Here is a 22,444-nt window from a genome sequence, read left to right as displayed (position 1 = left end):
GGTGAAAGGACACTTGAAGGACTGCTGGTGAGTAAAGGACCCAAGGCAGGCTCACTGGATAAAGTGGATCTGGGACCAAGAACCAGCACATGCTGCTGGGGACCGTGGATCACAAGAGGGCTGAGGACCAAGGGAGGTGGGTGAAGGGGACTGAGAGCCAAATTCCTGACCAGGATCCCAGCACAGCCACATGCTGCCTCCTCCCTGGGTCTGCAAAATGTGTTATCATGGAACAGCATCTCAGAGCACTAGTGTATCTCTTGGTTACCATGGAGGTAGCCAACAACTGTTGGACTTCTGGACAGGCAGAGAGAGAGAATGAAACCCAAACACTGGTCAAAGAAGTAAAAACCTTCCAACTCAAAATGAGCCTGCCTGCAAAGTGAGCTTTCAAAATATGAAGAAATCTAATGCCAAGAAAAGCAGTCAACAAATTTCCCGATCAAAGCATGATAGAAATTAAGCTTAGGAATACTATGGCAAGAACCTACATAAGTTTGTCCGGGACAGCCAAAGATATACATGAAGACATAATTTCAAATTTTAAAGTAAAATTAACCAGAACTACAGTTTCCTGGCATCAGGCATGGTTAGTGGCATCAACACTTCCCTCTGTGTCTGAAGGTAGAACCAAGACCCTGTTCCTCCCTGATGCAGTTTGTGCCTGAAGAGCATTCACTTATGGCCCTGAGATGTTGGCTGTCTCCAGCCACGTTCCCTTTTTACCTTCTGACTTTCACCACAGTTCTGCTCTTTCATGTCCAACCTCTCATATTTTCTACTCTACCAGTTTCTCCCTGGACCAGAGACCTGAAGCTGTCCATCCTCTTGCTCAAATCAGACTGATGTACTGCTGTCCTCCTGGGCAGCTCTTTCTCCTAAACTGACTCCACTATTTTCTATACCCCAAATCTTCCACTTTCTTGGTTCTTTCATTTTTTGACATGCCTCTTAAGAATGGCTAATGGATGGCAAACTTTCTGAATTCTTGCATGTCTAAAAATACAATAATTTATTCTCATAACTAGGATAGCTTGGCTAGATACAGAATTCCAAATGGAAAATTATTTTTTCCTTGGGGGGAGGGGAGAATCAATCTAGTAGCATTGAGCACCCCAGCAACCAAACTGTGGTTCCTAAATTATCATTTCCCACTAAAGGAATACAGGCTCCTTGAAGAACTGGCTAATTACAGATTTGGGAAAGGAAATTTTCAAGGTAAGCCTGGGACATCTTGTCATACCGGGAAATAAGGAAGCCATTAACTTGAACTGGGGAAGAGGTATTTCATAGCCACAGCAACAGAAATACCTTAATAAAGGCTGTTTTTTAAATGACCTGTTTACATGTCAAAAAAATGCACACCATTCACTTCTCTGTAAAATGAAGAAACAAAGCAAGGATTAAAATGACTTTTGATGCCCTGTGTTGATGAGGCCATGGGCCACCAGCACTTCCTCACTGCACTGGGAGACTATGTTGTTACTGGACTGCAATTAGCCTTTCTTGGTGGCAATTCTGCTATCTCCAAAATTTTAAATATGCATGTGCTTTGACCCAGCAACATCACTTTTAACAGATCTACATTACTAATATTTTTTACATTAATATTAAAATATTAACATTTAAAATACCTTTAAAATATTAAAGATCTATATAACTGCATGGATATATGTACAAGAACCTACATTCAGCATTGTTTGTAATAATGAGAAGTTGGAAACAACCATATACCCACTGAAAGAGGAATAGGTACATAGATTATGGTACACCCACAAGAGAAAATGGTATTCTGGAGCAGTTAAAATAAGTGAAGTAGCTCTGGCAGGTAGGAAGGAATGTCCTACTATATTAAGTGAAAAAAAGCAAGTTGAAAAAGTTTATGTGAAGTATGTCACTAGTTTTAAAACATTTCCTTGTGCATGGGAAAGATGTGCCTCCACACCTCCTGCAGCAGCTGGGGCACCTGATGGCTGGATGTGGGACTCTCCAGGAGATGAAAAGTGTGTATTCTACATGTTTTTATACTGTCAGAATTGTTACCACTAGCATGTATTTTATAGTCAAGAACAAAATTAAATAATGAACATGAATCATAAAGCTTTATTTAATAAATATAACCAAAAATTTCAAAATACTTTATTCCATACGTAGCCAATTAGAGAAAGAAAAAAGAGGAGGAAATGTTTGAAGAGATTAAGTGAAAGGGTCAGGAGAAAGAAGGTTAGGGAAATTCAAGCAATGGAGAAAAAGGAAAATACCAAAGGTGGGTGAGGCAGAGGGGTGCTCAGGGCTTCGTGACTCTCTAAGTACCACCTTTCATGGGTCACATCTCAGGGGTCACTGGGGTCTTCCACTCTTCCTTGGCACTGATGGGAGATGCTAAATTGACATTTGGGTAATGAATCAGGACTCCAAAAATTCAGATGTCCTCTCAAAATCATGAAGGCTTTGTTTCTTTTCTACAACCATCAGGATTGGATTTTTTCCCCCTAGAATAAAGTATTTGACTGGACAACTGTTAGCTCTGTCAGGGAGTAATTTAGGTTTTCTGGATACTTTGAGTTCCTCCAGGCCATCCATTTAAAACTAGGTCTTAACATCCATCTGACACTCAAAGCCTGTTATTTTTTTTTAAATGAAATACTGGTTTCTGTTCTGATGCCTCCAAATCACACTCAAAAAGAAAATTTACTTCATAGTTTATATTTCTCTAATCCATGGGGAAAGGATGGGAAGGTCAGATCTGGTCACGGGGACACCACGTGGAAAGAATACAGTTAATAAATTAGTTCAGAGGAGACGAAAGGTTTGTGACTCATGTCTGGACCACCAGGAAGGGAACCTGGCCCCTCTCTTTCAACCACAGAAAGGCAGGACTGAACAATCCTAAACACAGTAATGTCCCAAGATAGGTATGTGTTATAAGGAATATGTGGCAGTGCAGGGGGCCCACTGGGGACTCCCAGAAAGATTTGGTGGACACAGGCAGCAGGGACCAAAGCTGGTTTGGGCTGACTCCTCATAGCCCAGTTCTAGTTTCTGTAAAGAGAAACTCCTGAAAACATGTTTGCAGAAACAAGACGGGCCTGGGCCTTGCAGAGCCTCCCTGAGGGCACCGAGGAGCTGCAACAACATGAGGCCAGTCAGAAAGCTCATTTCTCCACTCTTTATTAAAGCTAGGTCCTCCTGCCGACAGCTTCAGGGCAGGTCAGAAGAAGCTGGGGCCCAGGAGGGGCACCAAAGGTATACACCCAAGGAGCATGCGGGGAGAGACAGGCACAGAGCCGGCCTCCCATACAGCCTGCTCACCCTGCCCTGGGCCCTATTGAGGCTCATGTCCCACAGGGAAAGGAGGGGCACCGAGGGCAGAGAAGGCACCACCCAGCACTACTGATGCCTCCCCAGGGACTCCTGCCCTCCTCACCCCCCACCCCACCCCACCCTACCACCTCACCCCGCCAGGCTAATGCTTCCCACCACCATCCAGGCCTTCTTCCCACCCACCAACTACTGCGCCTCCTACCCCAGCCCCAGTCCCTAGCAGCCTGGTTGCTGGCTCTCAGGCCCCAAGGCCATGTCTACACTAAAACAGAAGGAACTAGGTCTAAAAGGGAATGCAGTTGCTTAAACATATCAGTTTTCTGGCCCCATTCACACTGGCCCAAAAGGCATTAAAGGAGAGGAATCTCACTTGAGCTGTGCCTCAGCTACCTGCCAGGTGGCTCCCCACCACCCCACTGAGGGTGGGGTGCCTGCCAGGTGCAGGCCTTGCATAGCAGGGTGCTTGGTTGGTGAGTTTTTGAGCCTCTGACTCAGATTCACACCCCTGGAGGTGGGCTGCCGGCCCTGTGTAATGGGACTCAAAACAGAAACATGACTTGCTTCTAGGGTAGAACAATGACAGAAGCAGTGTGTCACAGGGCTCTAATTATGGGACATAAGGAATGATCCTGCTACCAACCTCAGTCACTTTACATTTGGTGTTAAATCCAAAGTCGTCAGGCTCAGAAGGGCAGGGCCCAATGTGCCCACCTCCTCCAGGGGAGGTGGCACCGCAGGGAGCTGAAGGCTGGGGCCCAGGGCTGCAGGAGCCTGCCAGTGTGCCCCAAGGATCTCTGAGTTTGCCACCTCCAGCTGCCCAAGTGAGTACGCAGCACTCGATGGGGAGGCTGAGATTAAAACCCAGCAAGTTAACTAGAGCCTGGCTGATCTCGATGCTCCAAGGGGCTGAGAAGTACAAGGGATCCCCGAAGTTAAGGCTTCAAGTGCCCTGGGGACCCCACGAACACCTGCAACTCATCTGCCCCTGCCACAAATTTGGTTTCTGGCTCTTTCTCCTCCTCCCAGATTCTTCAGGCCAAGCAAGAGATGGAAATAAATATCCACAGTCTACAGTCAGAATAAAAGCTTTCCCAGTTGAATCTCTGTCCCCCTGGGTTAAGGAGGAACATCGTCCTTTGGAAACCCACAAGGCTTCCCTTTTTCCCATGCACAGTCCTTAAAACTTCCTGGACATACTTAAATGACCAGAAAGTCCCTGAAGTCTCGCACTGAGGAATGGAAAGAAGTCGTCAGCCAAACCCACTGCAGTAGCCGGGCACTCTGCCCTGACACCTCCACCCTCCCCTTGACGCAAGGGCTCCACCTCCCTCGCTGTAAAACCCAGTTACAAACTCATCAGCCACCTGTCCCCTCGGCCACCCAAATCGGCATCCGAGTAAAATAAATAACAGCTTGCCATCCCTACCGCTTAGCTTCTCTGCATAGGCCCACGGATGCTGCAGTCTTGGTCAGGGTGGTCGCACCCTGCCCTCTGACGCCGAACATGGCTCTCCTCTCTCCATGCGCCCCCACATGGCCGGACGAGCTTGGAGGCCTGGTCCTCTGGGTGGGCCTGGAGGGAAGCCCAGGGCCGAAGGGACAGTGCGCCAGGAACTGAGGGGAAAGTACCGCACCAGGAGCGGGACCCTCAGCACCCCCGACGCCAGAGGAGCAAGGGGCCAGTGTGCAGAAGCCGGTGCCCGAGCCAACCCGGGTAGAGGCCGGTGGCCCAGCGGGCTGCGCCTCCGTCGGCCTTGGGCCCTCACATAATGCTCTCCTCGAAGGCGTCCGAGGGCCCCGCGTATGTGGCCGCCGGCTCGGAGCCAAAGCTCGTTCCGCCCGCGAACTCGAGCAGGGTGCTGCCACGCTCCCCCGGCGCGGCGCCCGGGCCCCCACCCAGCGGTCCCTTGGTGAGTGCCTCAGCCTTGGATGCCGACGCCGCCACCGCCGCTGCAGGGCCGGGCGCGCCCGCCACACTGCGGTGCGTCTTCATGTGGGTGAGCAGGTGCGAGCTCTGCGAAAAGCGGCGGCCGCAGTTGGTGCAGGCATAGGGCCGCTCGCCCGTGTGCGTGCGCTGGTGCGTCACGAGCACCGAGCGCTGCGAGAAGCGCTTGCCGCACTCAGGGCAAGGAAAGGGCCGCTCGCCCGTGTGGCCGCGCCGGTGCTTGGCCAGGTTGGAGCGCTGCGCGAAGCCGCGGCCGCAGTCGCTGCAGCGAAAGGGCTTCTCGCCCGTGTGCGTGCGCCGATGCCGCTTAAAGTCCGAGCTGTGGCCGAAGCCCTTGCCGCAGTCGGGGCAGCGGTGCGGCTTCTCCTCGGCGTGTGCCCACTGGTGCCGCGTCAGTGCCGCGCTCTGTCCAAAGCGGCGGCCGCATTCACCGCAGGCGTAGGGCCGCTCGCCCGTGTGTGCGCGACCGTGAGCCGTCAGGTGCGCGCGCCGGCTAAAGCCTGCGCCGCACACACCGCACACGAAGGGCTTCTCGCCCGTGTGGCCGCGCACGTGCGCCGCCAGATGTGAGCCGCGGGCGAAGCGCGCGCCGCACTCGGGGCACGGGAAGGGCCGCTCGCCCGTGTGCGTGCGGCGGTGGCGCGCCAGGTGTGAGCCGTACACGAAGCTCTTGCCGCAGTCAGCGCAGCGGTGTGGCCGCTCTCCTGCATGGTAGCGCTGGTGTTTAGCCAGCGCCGCACGACGCCCAAACGTTTTGCCGCAGTCAGAGCAGATCCATGGGCTCTCCTCCTCGGCCAGCGCAGCAGGCGCCGGCTCAGCCAGCAGACCCCCAACAGCGGGCCCAAATGCACGCAGGCTGCCGCCTCCGCCCCCGGGCCCACCGCCGCCGAAAGGGTCACAGGCTAGCCCCGCACTCTCTACCAGGGAAAGCCGGCCCGCCAGCGGTCCTGGCAAGGGGCGCCCGTCGGTCGGCAGTCGCTCCCCAAAGTCCGGGAGGCCCAGGATCTGGAAACTGTCTGGGTGCAACCAAGACTTGGGGTGCACCGGAAAGTGGAAGCCGAGCGGATGTGAGGAAGGGCCTTCGCCCTCCCCGAGACCGTTGCCCAACTCGAGAAACCGCCGGCCCGTCTCAGGATCCTCCTTGCTCCCAGGGGCGCTAGTCTCCGCCACCTCTCTCACTTCAGCCTCGGCCTCGGCCTCTCCGTCCACCTCGCCAGGTTCAGATGCCTCCAGTCCCTCGGGCCCGGCCTCTGTATCCTCGGGCCCCACCGCGGGCGCCGTTTCGCAGGACTCCCGCCGAGTGCCATCACCGCCAGGCTCCATGCAGCCGCCGCCGCGCCGGTGGCGCTGGAAGTCCGCGCGCAGGCGGAAGGCCTGGCCGCAGTCGGGGCAACAGTGTGGTCGGTCGGCCGTGTGCACCGCCTGGTGCCGCGCAAGTGCCGAGCTCTGGCTGAAGCTGCGGCCACAGTGCGGGCACGGGTAGGGGCGCTCCCCCGTGTGCGTGCGCTGGTGCGTGACCAGGTAGGAGCGGCGCCCGAAGCCCGCGCCACAAAAGGCGCAGTGGTAGGGCCGCTCGCCCGTGTGTATGCGCCGATGCGTGACCAGGTGCGACTTGTAGACGAAGCGCTTGCCACAGTCCGGACACGGGAAGGGCTTCTCGCCTGTGTGCGTGCGCTGGTGGATGGCCAGATGCGAGCGATACACAAAACCCTTACCACACTCATCGCAGCCGAACGGTTTGACAGCCGCGTGGTAGCGCTGGTGCTTGGCCAGCCGGGACCGGTGTGGGAACACTTTGCCGCATACATCGCACGTGGTCTCGGGTCGCCCGGCTGGAGCTTCCACCGCAGTTGGGAACGCCCAGGGCACGAGCAGGTTCGCACCAGGTTCCCGGCCTGTCAGGAAGGGCTTCACCTCGGAGCCCTCGGCAAGGACTCCGAGGCTGCCGGGGTCAGGCTCCCACCCCTCTGGAGTCTGCGCTGAATCCGAGTCATCCGGGCCCCAAGTCCCAGGCACATCCCCCACACCATAGGCCGCTGACCACAGCCCAGGGGGCTCGTTCTCCTCCTCAGCCACCTCCGCCAGGAAGTCCTCATCATCGTCCTCCTCGTGGTCCTCTATGTCGTCAGTCCAGAACCAGGCCCCTGAAGAAGACAAAGGCAGGCCAGAAGAGAGAGGTGAGCAGAGGGGCTGACAGGAGCCCCTTGCAGGCTCCTGCCGCTGGGAGCTGTGGATTCTACTGGACCCCAAACTCTCCAAGCATGGAGCCTCAATCGGGTTGCAGACAGGCGCCTCCATTCCATGGAAGTGAGGGGCTATATGCCTCAGCACAGGGGGCAGTAAAGCCACCGCCTCCCACCCTTAGGAGAAACTTTGCAGACAGGAGAAATGAACACATGGGCGTCTCTCCTTGGAAGGTCTGCGTTCCTTTACTGTCTGGGCTATCCTCAAATGGCCTCAACTAAACCTTCTAGATCTCCAGGGCTTTTCACCCTGCAGAGGAATAGGGTTGATCTACAAAGCAGGTAATCATACCTGCAGGTTCCTGTGAGACCAGGGCCAGGCCTACAACAGGGGTCCTGTGCCCAGAAAACTAGACACCCTGGCTATTTTCCTCAAAGCTCCTTGTCTCCCAGAGAACTCCACCTCCATGGCCTGCTTGGCCAATGGCATCCAAGACTCCAGAGCCAACACAGACTGCACCAGGCAGCTAAGGACCTGCCTTTGTAAGCATCTAAGCTTTGCTGAGCATACATCTGCCTCTCGGTTCTTCTACACCAGTTTAAGGCTGGCCAACACCTAGGGTCTCCCTCCCACCCCCAGAGCAGAACCAGAAAGGGTGCCCTGGTTCAGGGAGATCTAGAGGATCCAGTAAGCTCAACCTGTTCCAGCACAGCACCAGCGTCCCCTCTAAGCTACTTCAAAGCTTGGCTTTTCCTGAGCGGCTGTGCATTTGGGAAACCATCCCAAGTTGGCTAACGCTTGGTGAGCTGCAAGCACCTTCCCAATACAGAAGGCCAATGACCCCTTGAGTTCCTGCGGCTCTGTCCCCCCACTATGCTATACCCCAACCTCTCCCTTCAGTGCAGAGTGTGGGTATGGAGGCAGGTCTGTAGGTCTTCTCATTTACAATACAGAGTGCTGATTTGCCCACCATCATGATACACCAGGGACAGAGCTAATCTGTATGGAGCAGGCACTAAGCCACACAAGGAATAGAAGGGAAACACCCAGCCCTTGGAAACCCCAGGAGTTCAGAGCACCCACATGCTGACCTCATATACACCTTGCCCTGTGTATGTCCACGTGGCCACACATGGTTCTGTAGCCACCTCAGGACCCTAATATCGGGAAGGCTTAAGTTCCTACACAGTTAGAAATCCCCTCTCCCACTCTACATGGGTCTACCACCAAGACTGGCTAGTGTCCTCCCCTGAGGGAAGGTTAGGGCCAGAAGGACTGCCTGCCCTAGCTCAGCCCTTGTTCTGTGTTGTGTAGGGTATTCTACATATATGGTGATCTGGTCACATGGAAAAAAACAGCTTAGTGCTCAGTGGAATAAAGCCAGACACAGAACTGCACAGGCATGATTTCAGCTGTGAAAAAAAAACATGTATCGTATAAAGAGAAACAAAATGGGTTACTTTATTTTTTCTTACTTTGCAATACTTTCTAAGTTTTCTATAGGCAGTAACATTATATAGTAAAAATAAAGCTTTAAATAAAAGACAAAAGTGTCCTGTTACTAAGCTGAGTTTACCTCCAACCGCAACCCTCAGCCATGAGAGAGTGATGGGACAAGCCTGGGCCCCTTGAACAGCAAGGAAGAGGCCCAGCTCCTCCCCACTGTGGAGGCTGCAGCGCCCTTAAGGGGCAGGAGGGCATAGCAGAGGGACAGGTGGTTTGGGCCAATGGTCAGATCAGCTGGGAATTCTTTCAGTCTCAGAAGTTTACCTCCTGACTCTGGAGAAGGTCTTGAGTAGGGATGCAAGCTGAGGAGCAAGAGTAACGTGAGCGTGCACCCTAGGACATAGCCAAGGGTCAGGGAGCACTTGCTGGATAAGCAGCAGACACCCAGGCCAAAAGAGGGCCCACTGGCAGGCAACCTTGGCTACTCAAGGCTGGGAAAGATGGGCCAGGTTCCAGGGGCTAGCCCATAACACCTCTTCCTTGGGGTCTGAGAGCAGGGGAAAACCCAGGCCTGGGGAAGGAGCCCTTGCCCTGTCCCTCAACCCATCAGAGCGATGGTGAGGTCTGGAGAGGGTGCCAATCCTAGGAGGGGACCTGGGGGACCTCACCAGCTATGGAGCTGGGATGGCCTCCTGTCCAGGAATGAGAAGATAGTAAACATATGGCAGGTGTTGGAGGGGGTGCCCATGTCCCTGGACAGTCAGAGCTGGTGTGTCCAAGACAAGATCTTCAGAAGCACCAAGGCTACCTGAGGTGACCCAGAGAGAGACCAGCCTGCCCCCAGCCAAACTCTGCTCTTTTCTTCTGCCAGCAAAGTGGCCCAAGATCTGGAGGTCTGGGTGGGACTGAAGTGGGGGTTACCCCAGGCTGCAGTGAGACAGGGCTTTCCAGCGTCTGTTGGCTCTCAGATCCAAAGCTGTCTTGGGTCTGAGTGAGGATTCATCAGGTCTGCTTGTGAGACCTAAGCCAGGGCAGAGAGGATACTCTGATGGGGAGAGGGGGTTCTCAACAGTGGGCCTGAGAGTTGAACAAGCTGCTTCCTCCAGAACCCTCAGGAGAATAGAGAAGTGGACCTGGGGAGTGGATCTGGCAGTTCATCTCCCTGACACATTTGCTCCTGAGGCCCCTGACCAGAAGCGATGATTAGCTAAGCAGGACCAGCACTCTAAGGTCTGATGACATCCCAGGGGGCCAACCAGAGGCCTTGTCAATAGAGCCCCCAAGGGGTCCCCAGTGCGCACCCTATCCAGTGCTGACAAAGGGTCCCTTGGCTACACACCTGCATCCCTAAGCTGCTGGAAGGCAGATTATGGGATGCTCAGCATGCCCAACACATGCTGCCCTGAGAGTCGTGCCACCATTTTCTATTACTCCCACCCCCCCAGCAAGCCCTGCCCCAGTCTGGGAACCTGGAGACCTGCCCAACGTGACCTGGGCCCCACACTGAGTCAGCTGTGGGTCTGCTCTGACTAAAGCCATCCCCGCAGGGACCCAGCTACAGGCACAGGGCCTGAAGTCAGTCACTGAACCAAGTCAACACGAGCTCCCAACCCTCCATCCAGACACATGAACTGGAGGTGGGCTTTAAAAGAACTATGCCTTCAGGGACAGTTATGAAGGGAGCACATGGACCAGGGGGGCTGCCCAAAGCTACAGGCTGCTCCTTCCTCCAGGCTGGCTGCCATCAGCAGCCCTTCCTTCCCGATGAGCAGGAACTTGGTAACCAGGGGCTGTGCCCAAGTGTGGGCAGGTGGTGGTTCCCAGCAGGGCCTGGCTTCTGTGCTGAGATTAGTCTTCCCAGCCATAGGGTCCTCACACCGACATGTCTGCAAGGGGGTGGTCCTCTCTGAGGACAGGCCCTGGACCCACCCCTCTTCACTGGCAGGTGACCTCTCTGGCCCTGGACCCACCCCTCTTCACTGGCAGGTGACCTCTCTGGCCTCAGTCTCATCTGTTCCATGCAATTAATAACCAACCCCTGGGTGTGAAGAGGAAGCTGAGGCCAGTTCTTACTCACTTGGAACTGCTGGCTCATCCCTCACATACAGTTTCGGAGGAGGAAAGCACTCCCAGGCCAAGGGAGCCTCTATCACTTCTGAGCCTTGATCAGGCCCCTCCAGCCAGGCACTCACGAATCCCAGGCTCCCTGCCAGGAAGTTTCCTGACTCCATCCCCTTCTGCCCACTCCAAGCTCAGGGATCTAGGGCAGGCCAGAACCTAAGGGCCCTGTCCCTGGCTCAGACTGGGAAAGGGGGACTCAGGGACACTCAAGGCCCCCTTGGGGGCATGGAGAAGGGAAGGCCCATACTATGGACTGGTCCCTGGGCTTCTCCTGTGGACAGACCGGCCCAGTCCAGGTGCTCAAGGGCTGTGTGAGGTAGATACCACCTGCAGGCTGGCACTGGACTGGGCCGCTGCTCCTGGGTTTCTCCTCTGCAGAACCACTGTGCCTACCAACCATTGGATCCTCTCACCTTAGTGTGTTTTTACCTTGTATCACTTTTTAAACTTTATCCTTTCCTGTGTAATGTTTATGACGGTTTAATCCTACGTGTCATATTTCTCTCCTATCCTTCACTTTCCAATGAGAGGCAGGAACAGCAGCCAAAGAGACAGATCAACAGCCGGCTCCACAGGGTGCCAGGCCTGCACTAGGACTATGGAGACAAGACACTGCTCTTATGACATCTGTGGAGGGGGTGGGTAGGAAGCGAGGAAGAAGACATCTGGGCAGGATCATTTCAGACTGCGCAGAAGGCCATGAGTGTAGGCAACATCCTGGAGCAATGTGAGAGGGCGTGCTCCTGAAGTCCAAGCGCTCAGAGAACACACAACTGGTTGGTGGCGGTGGGCAGGGCTTTGTGGGGACCTAGGAGCTGAGCCAGTCACACAAAGAGTACTCTGGGCAGAGGACATAGGAAGTACAAAGGCCCTGAGGTAGGAGAGAACATGAAGAGAAAAGCTGTCCATGGCTGAGCCTGAAGAGCTAAGGGTATGTGAGAGGAGCTGGGTGTTGGAGGAAGGGGACAGTGTGTGTGGCAGACCTGAGGGCTGTGGCCGAGAGCCCAGAACTGTACCAAGTGCATGAGGAAGCTTCCAGGGGGCAAGGCAGGTGACAGCTCAGGGACACCTGTGGCCACATGCCTAATAGCCCCAAGCAGGGGTGGGACAGGGTGGGGTGAGGAAGGGAGGGCCAAGGACTACTTGGGCATGTAGCCAGGCCACTCAAGTGCCAGGGACAGGGGTAGGAGAACTGGTGCTGGCTCAGGTTCAGGTTCACTCTGAGATGCCCATCAGACACCTGAGTGGGGATGTCAAACAGACAGTTGGACAGACAAGGTCAGGGCTGAAGAGAGAAGCTGAAAATGGGCAGCATAAAAGGCATGTAATGCCTGGCACAAGTTGAGGTCAACTAGAGAGAACCAAAGAGGGCATGGGGCTGTCCTGGGGCTCAGACACAAGGAGAGCAGGTGGAAAAACAGCTGGGAAGGCAGCAGAGAAACCCGGGGCCTGTGAGGTCCTGGGAGCTGAGGGGGTCCATCTTGGAGAGCAGAAAAGCCCACCCAGCAAAGGAAACAAGGCCAAGGTGGCAGTGGTGTCCTCAGGGGGCCTGTGGTCAGCATGCAGAAACGCTTGTCTCCAGCCATGTTCCCTGCCCCAGTGTAGATGTGGAGCAGGCAGGACATGGGGTTCAGCAGGGGCAGGGGCAGGTGAATACATGGGTCTTCTGCAAGAGAAGGAGGGACCTGCCATCTAACCCAGCGAAGAGAAAGGTGGCAGGAAAGGGGTGGGGTCAGAAGAGGAGAGTGAGCTGGAGGGCAGTTGGAGCAAGGAGCTGGACAGGCGGAGTGGGAGACGCAGGGCACCAGAGTGGGAGAATTGGGCCAGAGCCCCAAGCTATGTGCTGCCCAATTTGTCAAGAAGCCCAAGAGAGGAATATGCTTATGTTTTGCAAGACTACAATCTAGAAAAACAGAAACTCTGTCAGGTGGGAACCATTATCATCTGCCCTGCCCAGACATGGCAATTCTCAATTCTCAATTGGCTCAACTGTGCAGAAAAGAACACAAGCAGAAAAGGGGAGGGAGGCCATTCAACAAACAGGCTATAGTCACATTTAAGAAGGAAGGGCGTAAATGGATCTGCTCTGCCAGAGCTCACCCCAGCCTTTCTACCACATCCCCTCCCAGCAGACAGGCAACACGTCTAAGACTGTGCCCAGATCCTGCACCACCTCGAGCTTTGCAGTCGGGGATGGGGAAGCATTCTGGGTCCACCAGCCCTGACACAGTGACTGGGAGGGAGGCAGAGCAGCACTAGCCTAGCTACCCAGCCCCCTTGGGGAGCTGCCAATCCCCAGCCAGGTCATGAGTTACACTGTTGGGACTACCCAGGCTTGAGACTGCAGCCAGCTCCACCACATCCCCTTGAGGCAGCCTGGAGGCCCTTGGCCTCCAGGTGGATTTTCTGAGATGTACCCATAAACAGGGCCGGCCCACCTCTCACTAAGACCAAGAAGCATCCCCAGAATCCCCGTCTCATCCAGGAGACAACAGTGCTCTTTCTCGCCAGCCAGAGCCCTCCCAGCTCTGAAGCCCAGGGAAGATTCCAAGGGGGCCTGCATGAGGAGACTCAACAGGCCCACCCTGCTTTTTCACAGGTTTGTTACAATGATAATTAAGATGCATACAGAAAATACTTCGAAGAGCACAGCACTGTCTGTGTTTTTCTGTAGTTTTATTCTGAAACATATCTATGAGCTGCTCATAGGTCTATCTGGGCACATGGGTGGCATGATACACGCCCCTTGCTAGACTGGCATCACTCTAGCCCAAAGCCAAATATACCCACTGTACAAGGGCTTCCACCAAACCCCCTGAAACTCTGAGCATCACTCATAGGTCTCCATGAAGCACATCCAGAGAGCCAACCCCCTGACGTCCTCAGGTTGGAAACTACAGATTTCGTTCAAATTCTTTATTCTCTAGATGAGTAAATTGAGGCTCAGAGGAGGCACAAAGCCAGAGCCAGGCCCAAGGTCTCTGGACAGATTTGCACCCTGACACTTCCTGTGTGCATCTCTCCAAAATCTCCTCGCTGGAAGGTCCAGAACCACATGGCCAAGCCAGAGGCCTACTCCCTGGACCTTCCAGGGGGAGAGGGCAGGCTGAGGGGAACCCCTTGTTCAGAGATGGCCATTGGGTGTAGAAACCAGAGGACCAACTCAAGTCTGGGAACCAAAAAGGCCAGCTCCAGCCCTCCCAGGACCCACAGTCTGCTCTACTCCTGTGTACAGCCTTCTGGCCCAACACCCTGACAACTGGCCTTCACTTCCGAAACACAAGCAGAGGCTACAAGACAGGGATGCAATCATTTTTAAAGGCTCCTGAGAGGAATTTCCAGGTCCTCTGAGGATTCCCTGGCCCTCGGGCCTCCATGCACTGAAACCAGGAGGAGCCAACCCACAGAAGCAGAGGCGAGCCCGTGGTGCCATCTGCATGGAGCCCATGTTGACAGCCCAGGACACCAGTACAGAGGCGCAGCAAAAGGGTAAGGTGAAGGGCAAAGTCTGGCAAAGCTCCAAGGAGCTGTGTCTGCAGAAACCCCATGAGATTCTGTCCCATGCTCACCTGTGTAGACACCAGTGACAATGTCTCCCTCCTCAGGACGGGGGCTATCTGGGACCCAAGGTTCCTCTCCTCTCTCGAGTCGGAAGATCAGATCTGGCTTGGGGATGGGGTATCCTGGCCAAGAGAAGAGCAGATGGCTGCTACAGGGCCACCCCAGCAGCCCCTCCCTCAGCTCCCCTCCACTCTTCTCCTGCCTCTAGTACCACCCTCCCACCTCCCAGCCTCCACTCTAGGAAATTTCACATCCCTGCTTTCAGAGCCTTGCTGATCCCTCCAGCTCTCCTGCTGAGCCCCTCCACACACCTTCATCTACAGGATGCCTGCCCTTCCCCTCCACCACTTGATACCTCACCTCCACAGCCTCTGGGGATTGTACAGAACAGAGACTAGGGCTGGGCTGGCAGCTCCCCAGGATGCGTCCACTGGCTTCACAGTGCTGCTCAACCACAGCGGAAGCACTGGGATATGCCCCATTCAGAAGCCAGGGTGGTCCCTAGGGCTTCCTCTGGACATGGGCTGGCTCCATCACCCCCTTCCCCAAGATGCTCCAGCAGCCACCCTCTCAGACAGCTAAGCACATAGCAGCCATTGCACCAGGATGCCTCTTGGGAACAAAAGGCTCTCTTCTTACCCAAGGACACCAGGATCCCATAGTTCTCCTGCATGACCTCCTTGTAAAGGTCCCGCTGGTTTGTGTCTAGCCTTTCCCACTCCTCCAGAGAGAAGTACACAGCCACATCTTCAAAGGTCACCAGTCCCTAGAAAACAAAGAACCCTGACCACTGCCCTAAGCTTGCCCACCTGAGTGCTAGGGAAGCCCCCAAAAAGAAAGCAACGGAAGCCGGCTTCAAGGAGAACTAACCTCGGCCCTGCAACATGGAGCTCACAGGAACACACCCAACACCCCATTACTGGCAGGCCCACAAATGCCAGAGAGTACTGAGGGCTTCTAGGCCTTGCCACAGCCCTGAGAAGCAGGGACCCCACTCCCATGCAGAGATTAGAAACCCAGGCTCAGAGAGGTCAGATGCCACAGCAGGAGAAAATGAAGCTCAAGTTTCCAGAGCCGCACTCTGAGGCCATCTCCTCTCCCTCCTACTTCACTCTCTGGCTCAAACCACAGGTTATACCAGCAGTGTGCAAACCCAGGCCTGGGTGACAAGCAGCACCATCTAGTCGGAGTGTGGACACTGGTGCCCAAGCTGGCTCAGCCAGAAACTAGAGCCTGCACAGGTAACAGGAACTCCAGGTAAGGGGCACAGCCCAGCCTGGGGGAGAGCCAGGCCTCTGTAGGAACTGTGCACACAGCAGCTACGTACGCAGCAGTCAACACAATCAGGACATTTCAATAGTCTGGGAAGGTCGGACCCCAGGAAAACAGGACTGCCTCCCATGCAGATGCCCAGCCGCCTCCTGCTGCACCATCCCAGTCACAGCCTGGACTCAGCCTGAGCACCAGTGCTGCTGCCCTGCCAGCAGAGGTCTCCAGAACAGCAGGTGCCAAGACTCAGGGAAAACCCTGCCTAGTTAACTAAGCTCCAAACAAGAAGGCAGCTCACCTGAGACCCAGCTGTCAGGGAATCGGCATCATCTTCCTCGTCGTCTTCCTCCTCCTCCTGTTCCTCCTCCTCCTCCTCCTCCAGGTCCTCATCCCTAAGTACGGCTGGAACCTGAGGGGCCTGCATGGCTGAGAGGAAAGATGCCATAGGGGCCAGCCAACTTTAGCACCCAGCTAGCAGGATCAGGAGCTCCTGGCTACTCCATTTCCAAACAGGGCCCAGTGCTCCGGCTCCACCCTACTGAGCCAAAGAGCTCTCCCAGGCAGCCCACCCAAGCCCCCTTCCTTCCTTCCCAAGGGCTAGCTCCTCTCGTACCCTTGTCCTGGAGAACTGAGGCCTTGGCATCACCACCACGGCTAAGGCACTCCTGGGTCCCCAATTCCAGACTCTGCTCCTCAGCCACCACTTCCTCCACAGTCTCGTCCTCCTCCAACTCCACCTCCACCTGCTCCACATGCCCTGCCTCCTCCTCCTCCGGCTCTTCCTCGTCTTCCTCTTCCACTACTATCTCCTCCTCCTCTTCTTCCTCTATCTCTGCCTCTTCACCCTTCTCCTCCTCCTCATCTTCCAGATCAGGATCACATTCCAGCCCATCCTCTGCCCTCTCCAGTTGGCTGGCTGGGGAGTCTGGAGTCGTGTGAAGGGCTGCCATCTTCTCTGGACACAAGCCTCAGCTCAGCCTGGAAAAATCAGATGATGATGGTGAGCTATCCCTAGCATGCTCCCACAGGTCTCTGCACAGGCCCCACACAAGCCCCATGGGTGGCAAGACTTCCCCCCTTACATAATGCCACCAGAGTTGAGGGAGGACTAGGGCTCTCCCACAATCTTATGCAGTGCAACCGGGACATTCTGTGCCCAAGGAGCCCCTCTCTGTGACCCTGTTGTGTGGTCTCAGTGCTTCCCTGACAGCAATTACACACTGGCTATGAACTGCTGCACTTTCTTGGATTCAATCAGGGATTCATCCCAGATCTCTCTATCCTCGAGGACCACGAGAAGCATTGAGTCAAAGCAACACAGCTCAAGGGTAGCCTGCATTTCGCTCAAAGGTGTGAGTGTAGCCTGCAAGGAACAGTCCATGTGATATACAGAAGATGCTCACCCAGCTCTCAATACCCACGAACTCGGCGGCAGGGAGGGAATCTTGGGGAGGTCTAAGCATGCCCAGCTCAGTGGGGCAGGGGGCAGGGAAGTGGTGAAAGTTTAGACTGGAGTGTCCATTCACTGCCAGGGGTTCTGCTCTGGACAGTCAGTGGGGTCAGGCTCCTTCCTGCAAGAAGAAGTAGAGAAGAGGTCCTGAGTATGCCTTACCCTCTGCATCTCCCCCGCCCCTTGCTCCAGCTAGGGCATTGGAAAAAGCTCAGAGGATCATGGACATTTGGTTCATTGCTAGGCCAGCAAAGGTGATATAGAGTACCCCATGACATCTCAAGTTTGGGGATCAGAGAATTATCAAAGCCCCCGTGGCTTCCAGGGTCCTTTTCTCACACCAGTGCTACAGCCAGCTCAGCCCAGGCCCTGAGGAGAGACAAGGCCATGCTGCTGTGTGGCCCACCATCCTGGCTATGTGTCCTTTATGGGCCCCGATGGGAATCCCAGAGGCAGGACAGAGTCACTGTTTTGACAAACCAGTTTCTGTGGCTCCTTTTTAAATATAAACCTCAAAATGGGTCTGCTACCCAGCACCTGCTTCATCAGAGTCTCAGACCTGAATAAGGCCATTTCCAAAATGAGCCAAGTCCACTGCCAAAACAGATTCTGAGATGAATGCATGGACCCCAGAAGGACCCTGAAATGTCAGGCCAAATGGAGCAATTAGGGCTGCCCCTGCTCATCCAGCTCTACCAGTAGACAGCATCTGCCACAGACCCCTAAGGCAGGACAAGGGCAACCTACATAAAGATACCCAGGATCACAAGAACAATTCAGATCACTGTGCACGTATGACAAAACCTCTGATTAGCTCTTCCTCCACAACACATCATTTTTCTATGAATAACGTAGTGTGTGCTCACTTTCCAAACTGCCTTGAGCTGCTGCTTTAGAATCCAAAATTAAATAACTAGGGAACTTGGAGCATTCCTGCACATCTTCCCAGAGACCAAGGCCCAGTCCAGAGCTGGGAACATGGACACTGAGAAGTCACCTCTGTCCCAACCCGTGCACTCCCCTCTGGGAACTCTAGCCCCATTCTAGATTCACAATTTGAACCTGAGGTAGGCTACCCAGCCTCCAGCTTCTCCCAGAATCCGACCTCTCTGGTCTCCATGGCTCTTTGGGCATATGAAGGTGTGCTGTGTGTTACCTGGACACCTCCAGGATGATGTAGCCCTGCCCAGCACTTGGGGCACTGGGAATGTTTACCAGAGTTTCCCAACCACCAGCCACCTCGGGCCCAGAGGAAGGCTTTTCTCACTCAGGCCTCAAACTGCAAATTCTGGCTGAGCCCAGACACAATGCCAAGCCCAGCAGAACTGTCTCCTGCCTGGCCACCTCCCAGAGCAGACTTCCACAGGCAGGCCACCATATCAATGGACCACAGAAAAGAAAACTCCATGGCTTTGGAATAAGGTAACCTTGTGCTTGTCCCACCTCAGGAACTTTGCATGTGCCATTCCTTCTACTTGGAACTCTCTCCTTTCTTTTTTGCTGCTCCTCTGGAGGCAGCCACCAGGCCCTATTTAGTTCCCTAGAATCTGCAATCACAGCACCCACATTTTTAATACATTTACCAAGTTATCTGCTTACTGCCTGCCTCCCTAAGTACAGTGTCTCCAAGAAGGCAAAAGTTCCCTTTTCTCATCTCTGAATCCTCCCCGTGCCAGAAGCAGAGTGAGCACTCAAATGTTTGTTGAAGAAATAACTCTAAAATCTGTAGCCAATTTGATTAACAGGTTTTTTAAATTTAGTATTCTGGCCACAGTGTCACATTCCAGAAGAGACTGATCACTGTTTAGGGTCCTTCAAACTGGAACCTGCCCCATCATAAGTACTGGAGAGTCTGCCTCCAAAGAGGCTGTGGCTCCCTTTTCCCAAAAACATGCAGCTGCTGGTGAGCAGAGAATGGAAAGCCCAGTAACAGTGGGGGCAATCACCCTACAGATAGGACCCGGGCCTAGCACAGCTAGATACAACATATACCCCAATGTAGAATCCAAAACAAAATGGTTCTAAAAAATGGGCCTCAGAAACTCCGGCCCTGGGTTATTTCTACCTATACAGGCCAGCTGTGTGCTGAGCACGTACTCCCCAACTCACACATTTCCTTCTCTTTCAGCCTGCCAGCTCACTGGAAACTCACTTTGCTCACTTCCTGGCATTTGATTCCCGGTCAGAAGCCACAGAGGATCAGGTAAGCAGCCTCATCATAAACCCCCAGGGTCATCACAAACCCTTATTTCCACTGGGGCCCTGCACTTTGGACACAGTGCTGTAGACATTTAGAACTGGGAGAGATAGGACACCCTCTGCAGGAAGAAGGGAGGACCATAAGACAGGAAGAAGTGGAAAAGTCTGAACAGTTAGAGACTCTCTGCCAAAGTACAAAATTCAGGAAACATACATAAAGAAGTAGGAGAAACGTGTGCGTGCACATTATCCAGGCCCCATCCCTCCCTCTGGGGGTCTCCCTGACCACACTCCTGCCATTCAAGGTCTTCCAGGTGTTCATCTCCTTCAGGAAGCCTGACCACCAGGGTCCTCACGGTTTGTCCACAGATTTGGGCTTGCCCGCTCTCTTCTGTGTTTGCTCTGGGCACAGGTGTATCCATGGGGCCATCCCAGCTCCCTGAGGGCAGCCTCCTCACCACGCTGGCCAGCTTCTCAGACCTGCCAACACTTGTTGGCCCAAACGAAGTACCGAGGTCTTCCTACACAGGCGCAGCTAAGGTCCTGATCCTCCGCTGCCCACCCACCGTGTCCTCCACAAAAGACCAGTCCCTCTCCCAATTCTGCGGCCACATGGGGCAGCTCCAACTCACCCAACCCCAGGGATGGGTTACCCTATCCGCCTACCGGCAGCAGAAGACAGCGAAGCAGCCCACTGGAGCCTCCATTTGCAGACGAAGGGGGACCCAGACAAGGACCCAAAGTCACTAATCAAGCTAGCGGGGGCGCCAGGCCAAGCCCCCTTCCATCCCTCCAGGGGACTTCTCCGGCCTCCGCCGCCCTCAGAGGCCCTGGCGGTGACAGCCCCTCCGGAATGGGTGTGTCCCCGGGGGCGGCCGCGGCCCAACCCCCTCCCCTCCGGCCTAGACGGCGGCGGGCGCCTCCCGAGGAGTGTCGCGTGTCCTCCCCACACGCCTACTCCGCGCGGCCGGCTGGACCGGCCCTGGGTCGGTGCCTTCGCCACCGCGCCGCCGGGCGGGGGTCCGCGGGCTGCGCCGGGCGTGGGCGAGGCGCCGAGGGTCCGGCAGACGCGCCGCTCCGACCCCGCCAGGCCCAGGCCCGGCCTCACGGCCCCACGGCCTCCTGCCCGGTGTCGGGGGACGCGGACCCTGACCCACGCTGCGTTCGACCCCGCACCTGCCGGCCGCGCCGCCGCCGCTGGCCCCGCCACCCACTCACCGCGCGAGCTGGGCGGACGCCGGGGCCGGGCCTGCGCGCCCCGCGCTACACAAAGTGACGGCCCCGGAGCTGCGCGGCGGCGGCGCGTGGGCACCGGAAGTGCCGCCGCCGCCGCCGGGCCCCGCCCTCGCCCACGAGGGGCCACTTCCGGTCACGCGGGGTCGAGCGTGGCTCTTACAGGGGGTGTGCGTGGAGGGAGCGGGGAGCCCCGCCCCGGGGCCCCGCCCCGGAGCCCCGGAGCCCCGGCGCCCCCTGGGCACCCCGGCGCCACCGCTTGACCTCGAGGCCCCAGCAGCATCTCCTGGGGTCCTCGGCACTCCCCGTCCTGACCCCAGGCCCTGGCCGCACCCATGGGGCCCCGACGCCATCACCCCACTGGTCCCGAGGTCCCAGCAGCAACCCTGGACACCTCGGCGCTCCCCCGCCCCGCGACCCTGGCCCCACCCCTGGAAATCCTGGTCCTACCCCTGGGCAACTCCCACACACACACACACCCCGCCCCCACCGCTCCCCTCCTCCGCCCTACCTTTGAACACCGGGCCATTCTTGCCTCTGGAGTAGTTTTGAGGTCCAGAAGCTCCGACAGCATCCCCTTCCCAAACCGATCCCACTTTGTCATTCAACCATGATTTAGGCCTACTAAGTGCCAAACCCACGATAGGCCCACCCGGGCCACCCCTACCCAGTGGAGCGAGCAGTGACCCCTATGATGGGGGGTTGAGGGTCCCCAGAGGAGTCCCTCCGGTTTGCTGTCAGAACGGGATGTGGTCTTGGGCAGGGGCGATCCCTTGCTGGTTAATGGGCCAGTGGCCTGAGGCAGGCGGGCCAGGTGCTCACTACTCACCAGCCCCATTTCCGGGGCCACTAGTGCATGAAAGGCCAACGCTCAGTAAACTGAGTGTGTGTGGTGGAGGTACTCAGAATGGTAGAAGACGAGGACTGAGGGGGCCTTGGCAGCTGAATGAATGCAGTAAAAGTATTGACAGGAGGCTTCACCTGGAGGGACTTGTGATCACGACCACGGGGAGGGCCACCTCTGAGAAGGGAAAGCTCTTCCAAGCAGAAGGAGGTAGAAGCTATAGGTGGCCTTAGAAGCTGTGAGAAGGTGAGAACTGGATTCAGAGGCCAACCGAAGCCCTACCCAAACCTGTCTGCATCCACTCCCAGGAGATGCAGCTGGGGCCTGATGGTGACCTCTTGTCCCCACAGAGGTCGGGGCCCCTTTCCAGCCTGGCTTGCAGCTACAGTCAGAAATGGTGTGGCCCTGCTTCCTCTCCAGCTCCCACCCAATGGGCACTGTTATTCTTATATCTTGGACCTTCAAGACAGGATAGCACCTGACTAGGCTCCCAGCAGGCTTACACCTGCCTGAAATAACAGGTTGCGCCTGCCGGAAACCCAGCCCCTGGCCATCAGCCACTCAGGCCAGGGAAGACTCTCACCTCTGTTCCACAGCAGGGTGCAGCCTTCCTGAGCCCAAAGCACCAGCTGCCCAGCCTCCAGCTGAACCTAACTCCTCACAATGATTGTGTCTGGCTCCTGGTGTTTTCTTTTTAATGTCTTAAAATTAATAACTTACACTTAAAAATTGAAGGTCTCTTGTAAAAAGATGGAAAGAATCATAAATTCTGCCAACACAGAGCCCATGGTTTGCAGGGCATTGGCCAGGGGCCCTGAGAAGTGACCAGCCGCATGGATGAGGTTGGGCCTTGACATTCTCAATACCC

General features: G+C 55.6%; 1 protein-coding gene across 4 annotated transcripts; it reads right to left on the bottom strand.

The window, feature by feature from the left end:
* Nucleotides 1-2,083: 2,083 nt before the first annotated feature.
* Nucleotides 2,084-20,866, bottom strand: ZNF316 (zinc finger protein 316). 4 transcript variants are annotated; one of them, XM_037003685.2, is made up of 8 exons: nt 20,718-20,843; nt 20,166-20,200; nt 17,254-17,421; nt 16,464-16,828; nt 16,149-16,276; nt 15,221-15,347; nt 14,590-14,703; nt 2,084-7,413 (listed from the first exon to the last, which is right to left on the bottom strand). In XM_037003685.2, exons 4-8 carry the CDS (start codon nt 16,798-16,800, stop codon nt 5,087-5,089), a joined length of 3,033 nt encoding a protein of 1,010 aa, XP_036859580.2. In that variant the 5' UTR covers nt 16,801-16,828; nt 17,254-17,421; nt 20,166-20,200; nt 20,718-20,843; the 3' UTR covers nt 2,084-5,086. The 4 variants fall into 4 exon arrangements, with proteins under 4 accessions (XP_036859580.2, XP_036859578.2, XP_036859579.2 ...); XM_037003683.2 differs by lacking the exon at nt 20,166-20,200 and having other exon boundaries at nt 20,718-20,866; XM_037003684.2 differs by lacking the exon at nt 20,718-20,843 and having other exon boundaries at nt 20,166-20,699.
* Nucleotides 20,867-22,444: the final 1,578 nt, after the last annotated feature.

This window comes from Manis javanica, chromosome 10 (genome assembly GCF_040802235.1).
Source record: "Manis javanica isolate MJ-LG chromosome 10, MJ_LKY, whole genome shotgun sequence".
Classification (NCBI taxonomy): Eukaryota; Metazoa; Chordata; class Mammalia; order Pholidota; family Manidae; genus Manis; species Manis javanica.
Note: the sequence above shows the minus strand (reverse complement) of the source record. Positions and strands in the feature narration are given on the sequence as shown.

Coding starts and splice junctions, on each gene's coding strand:
- ZNF316 (XM_037003683.2), bottom strand. CDS start 16,800: ATGGCAGCCCTTCACACGACTCCAGACTCCCCAGCCAGCCAACTGGAG. Junction 16,277..16,463: donor CTCAGTTCTCCAGGACAAGG/GTACGAGAGGAG, acceptor CTTTCCTCTCAG/CCATGCAGGCCCCTCAGGTT. Junction 7,414..14,589: donor TGTCACTGGTGTCTACACAG/GTGAGCATGGGA, acceptor TGTCTTCTTCAG/GGGCCTGGTTCTGGACTGAC.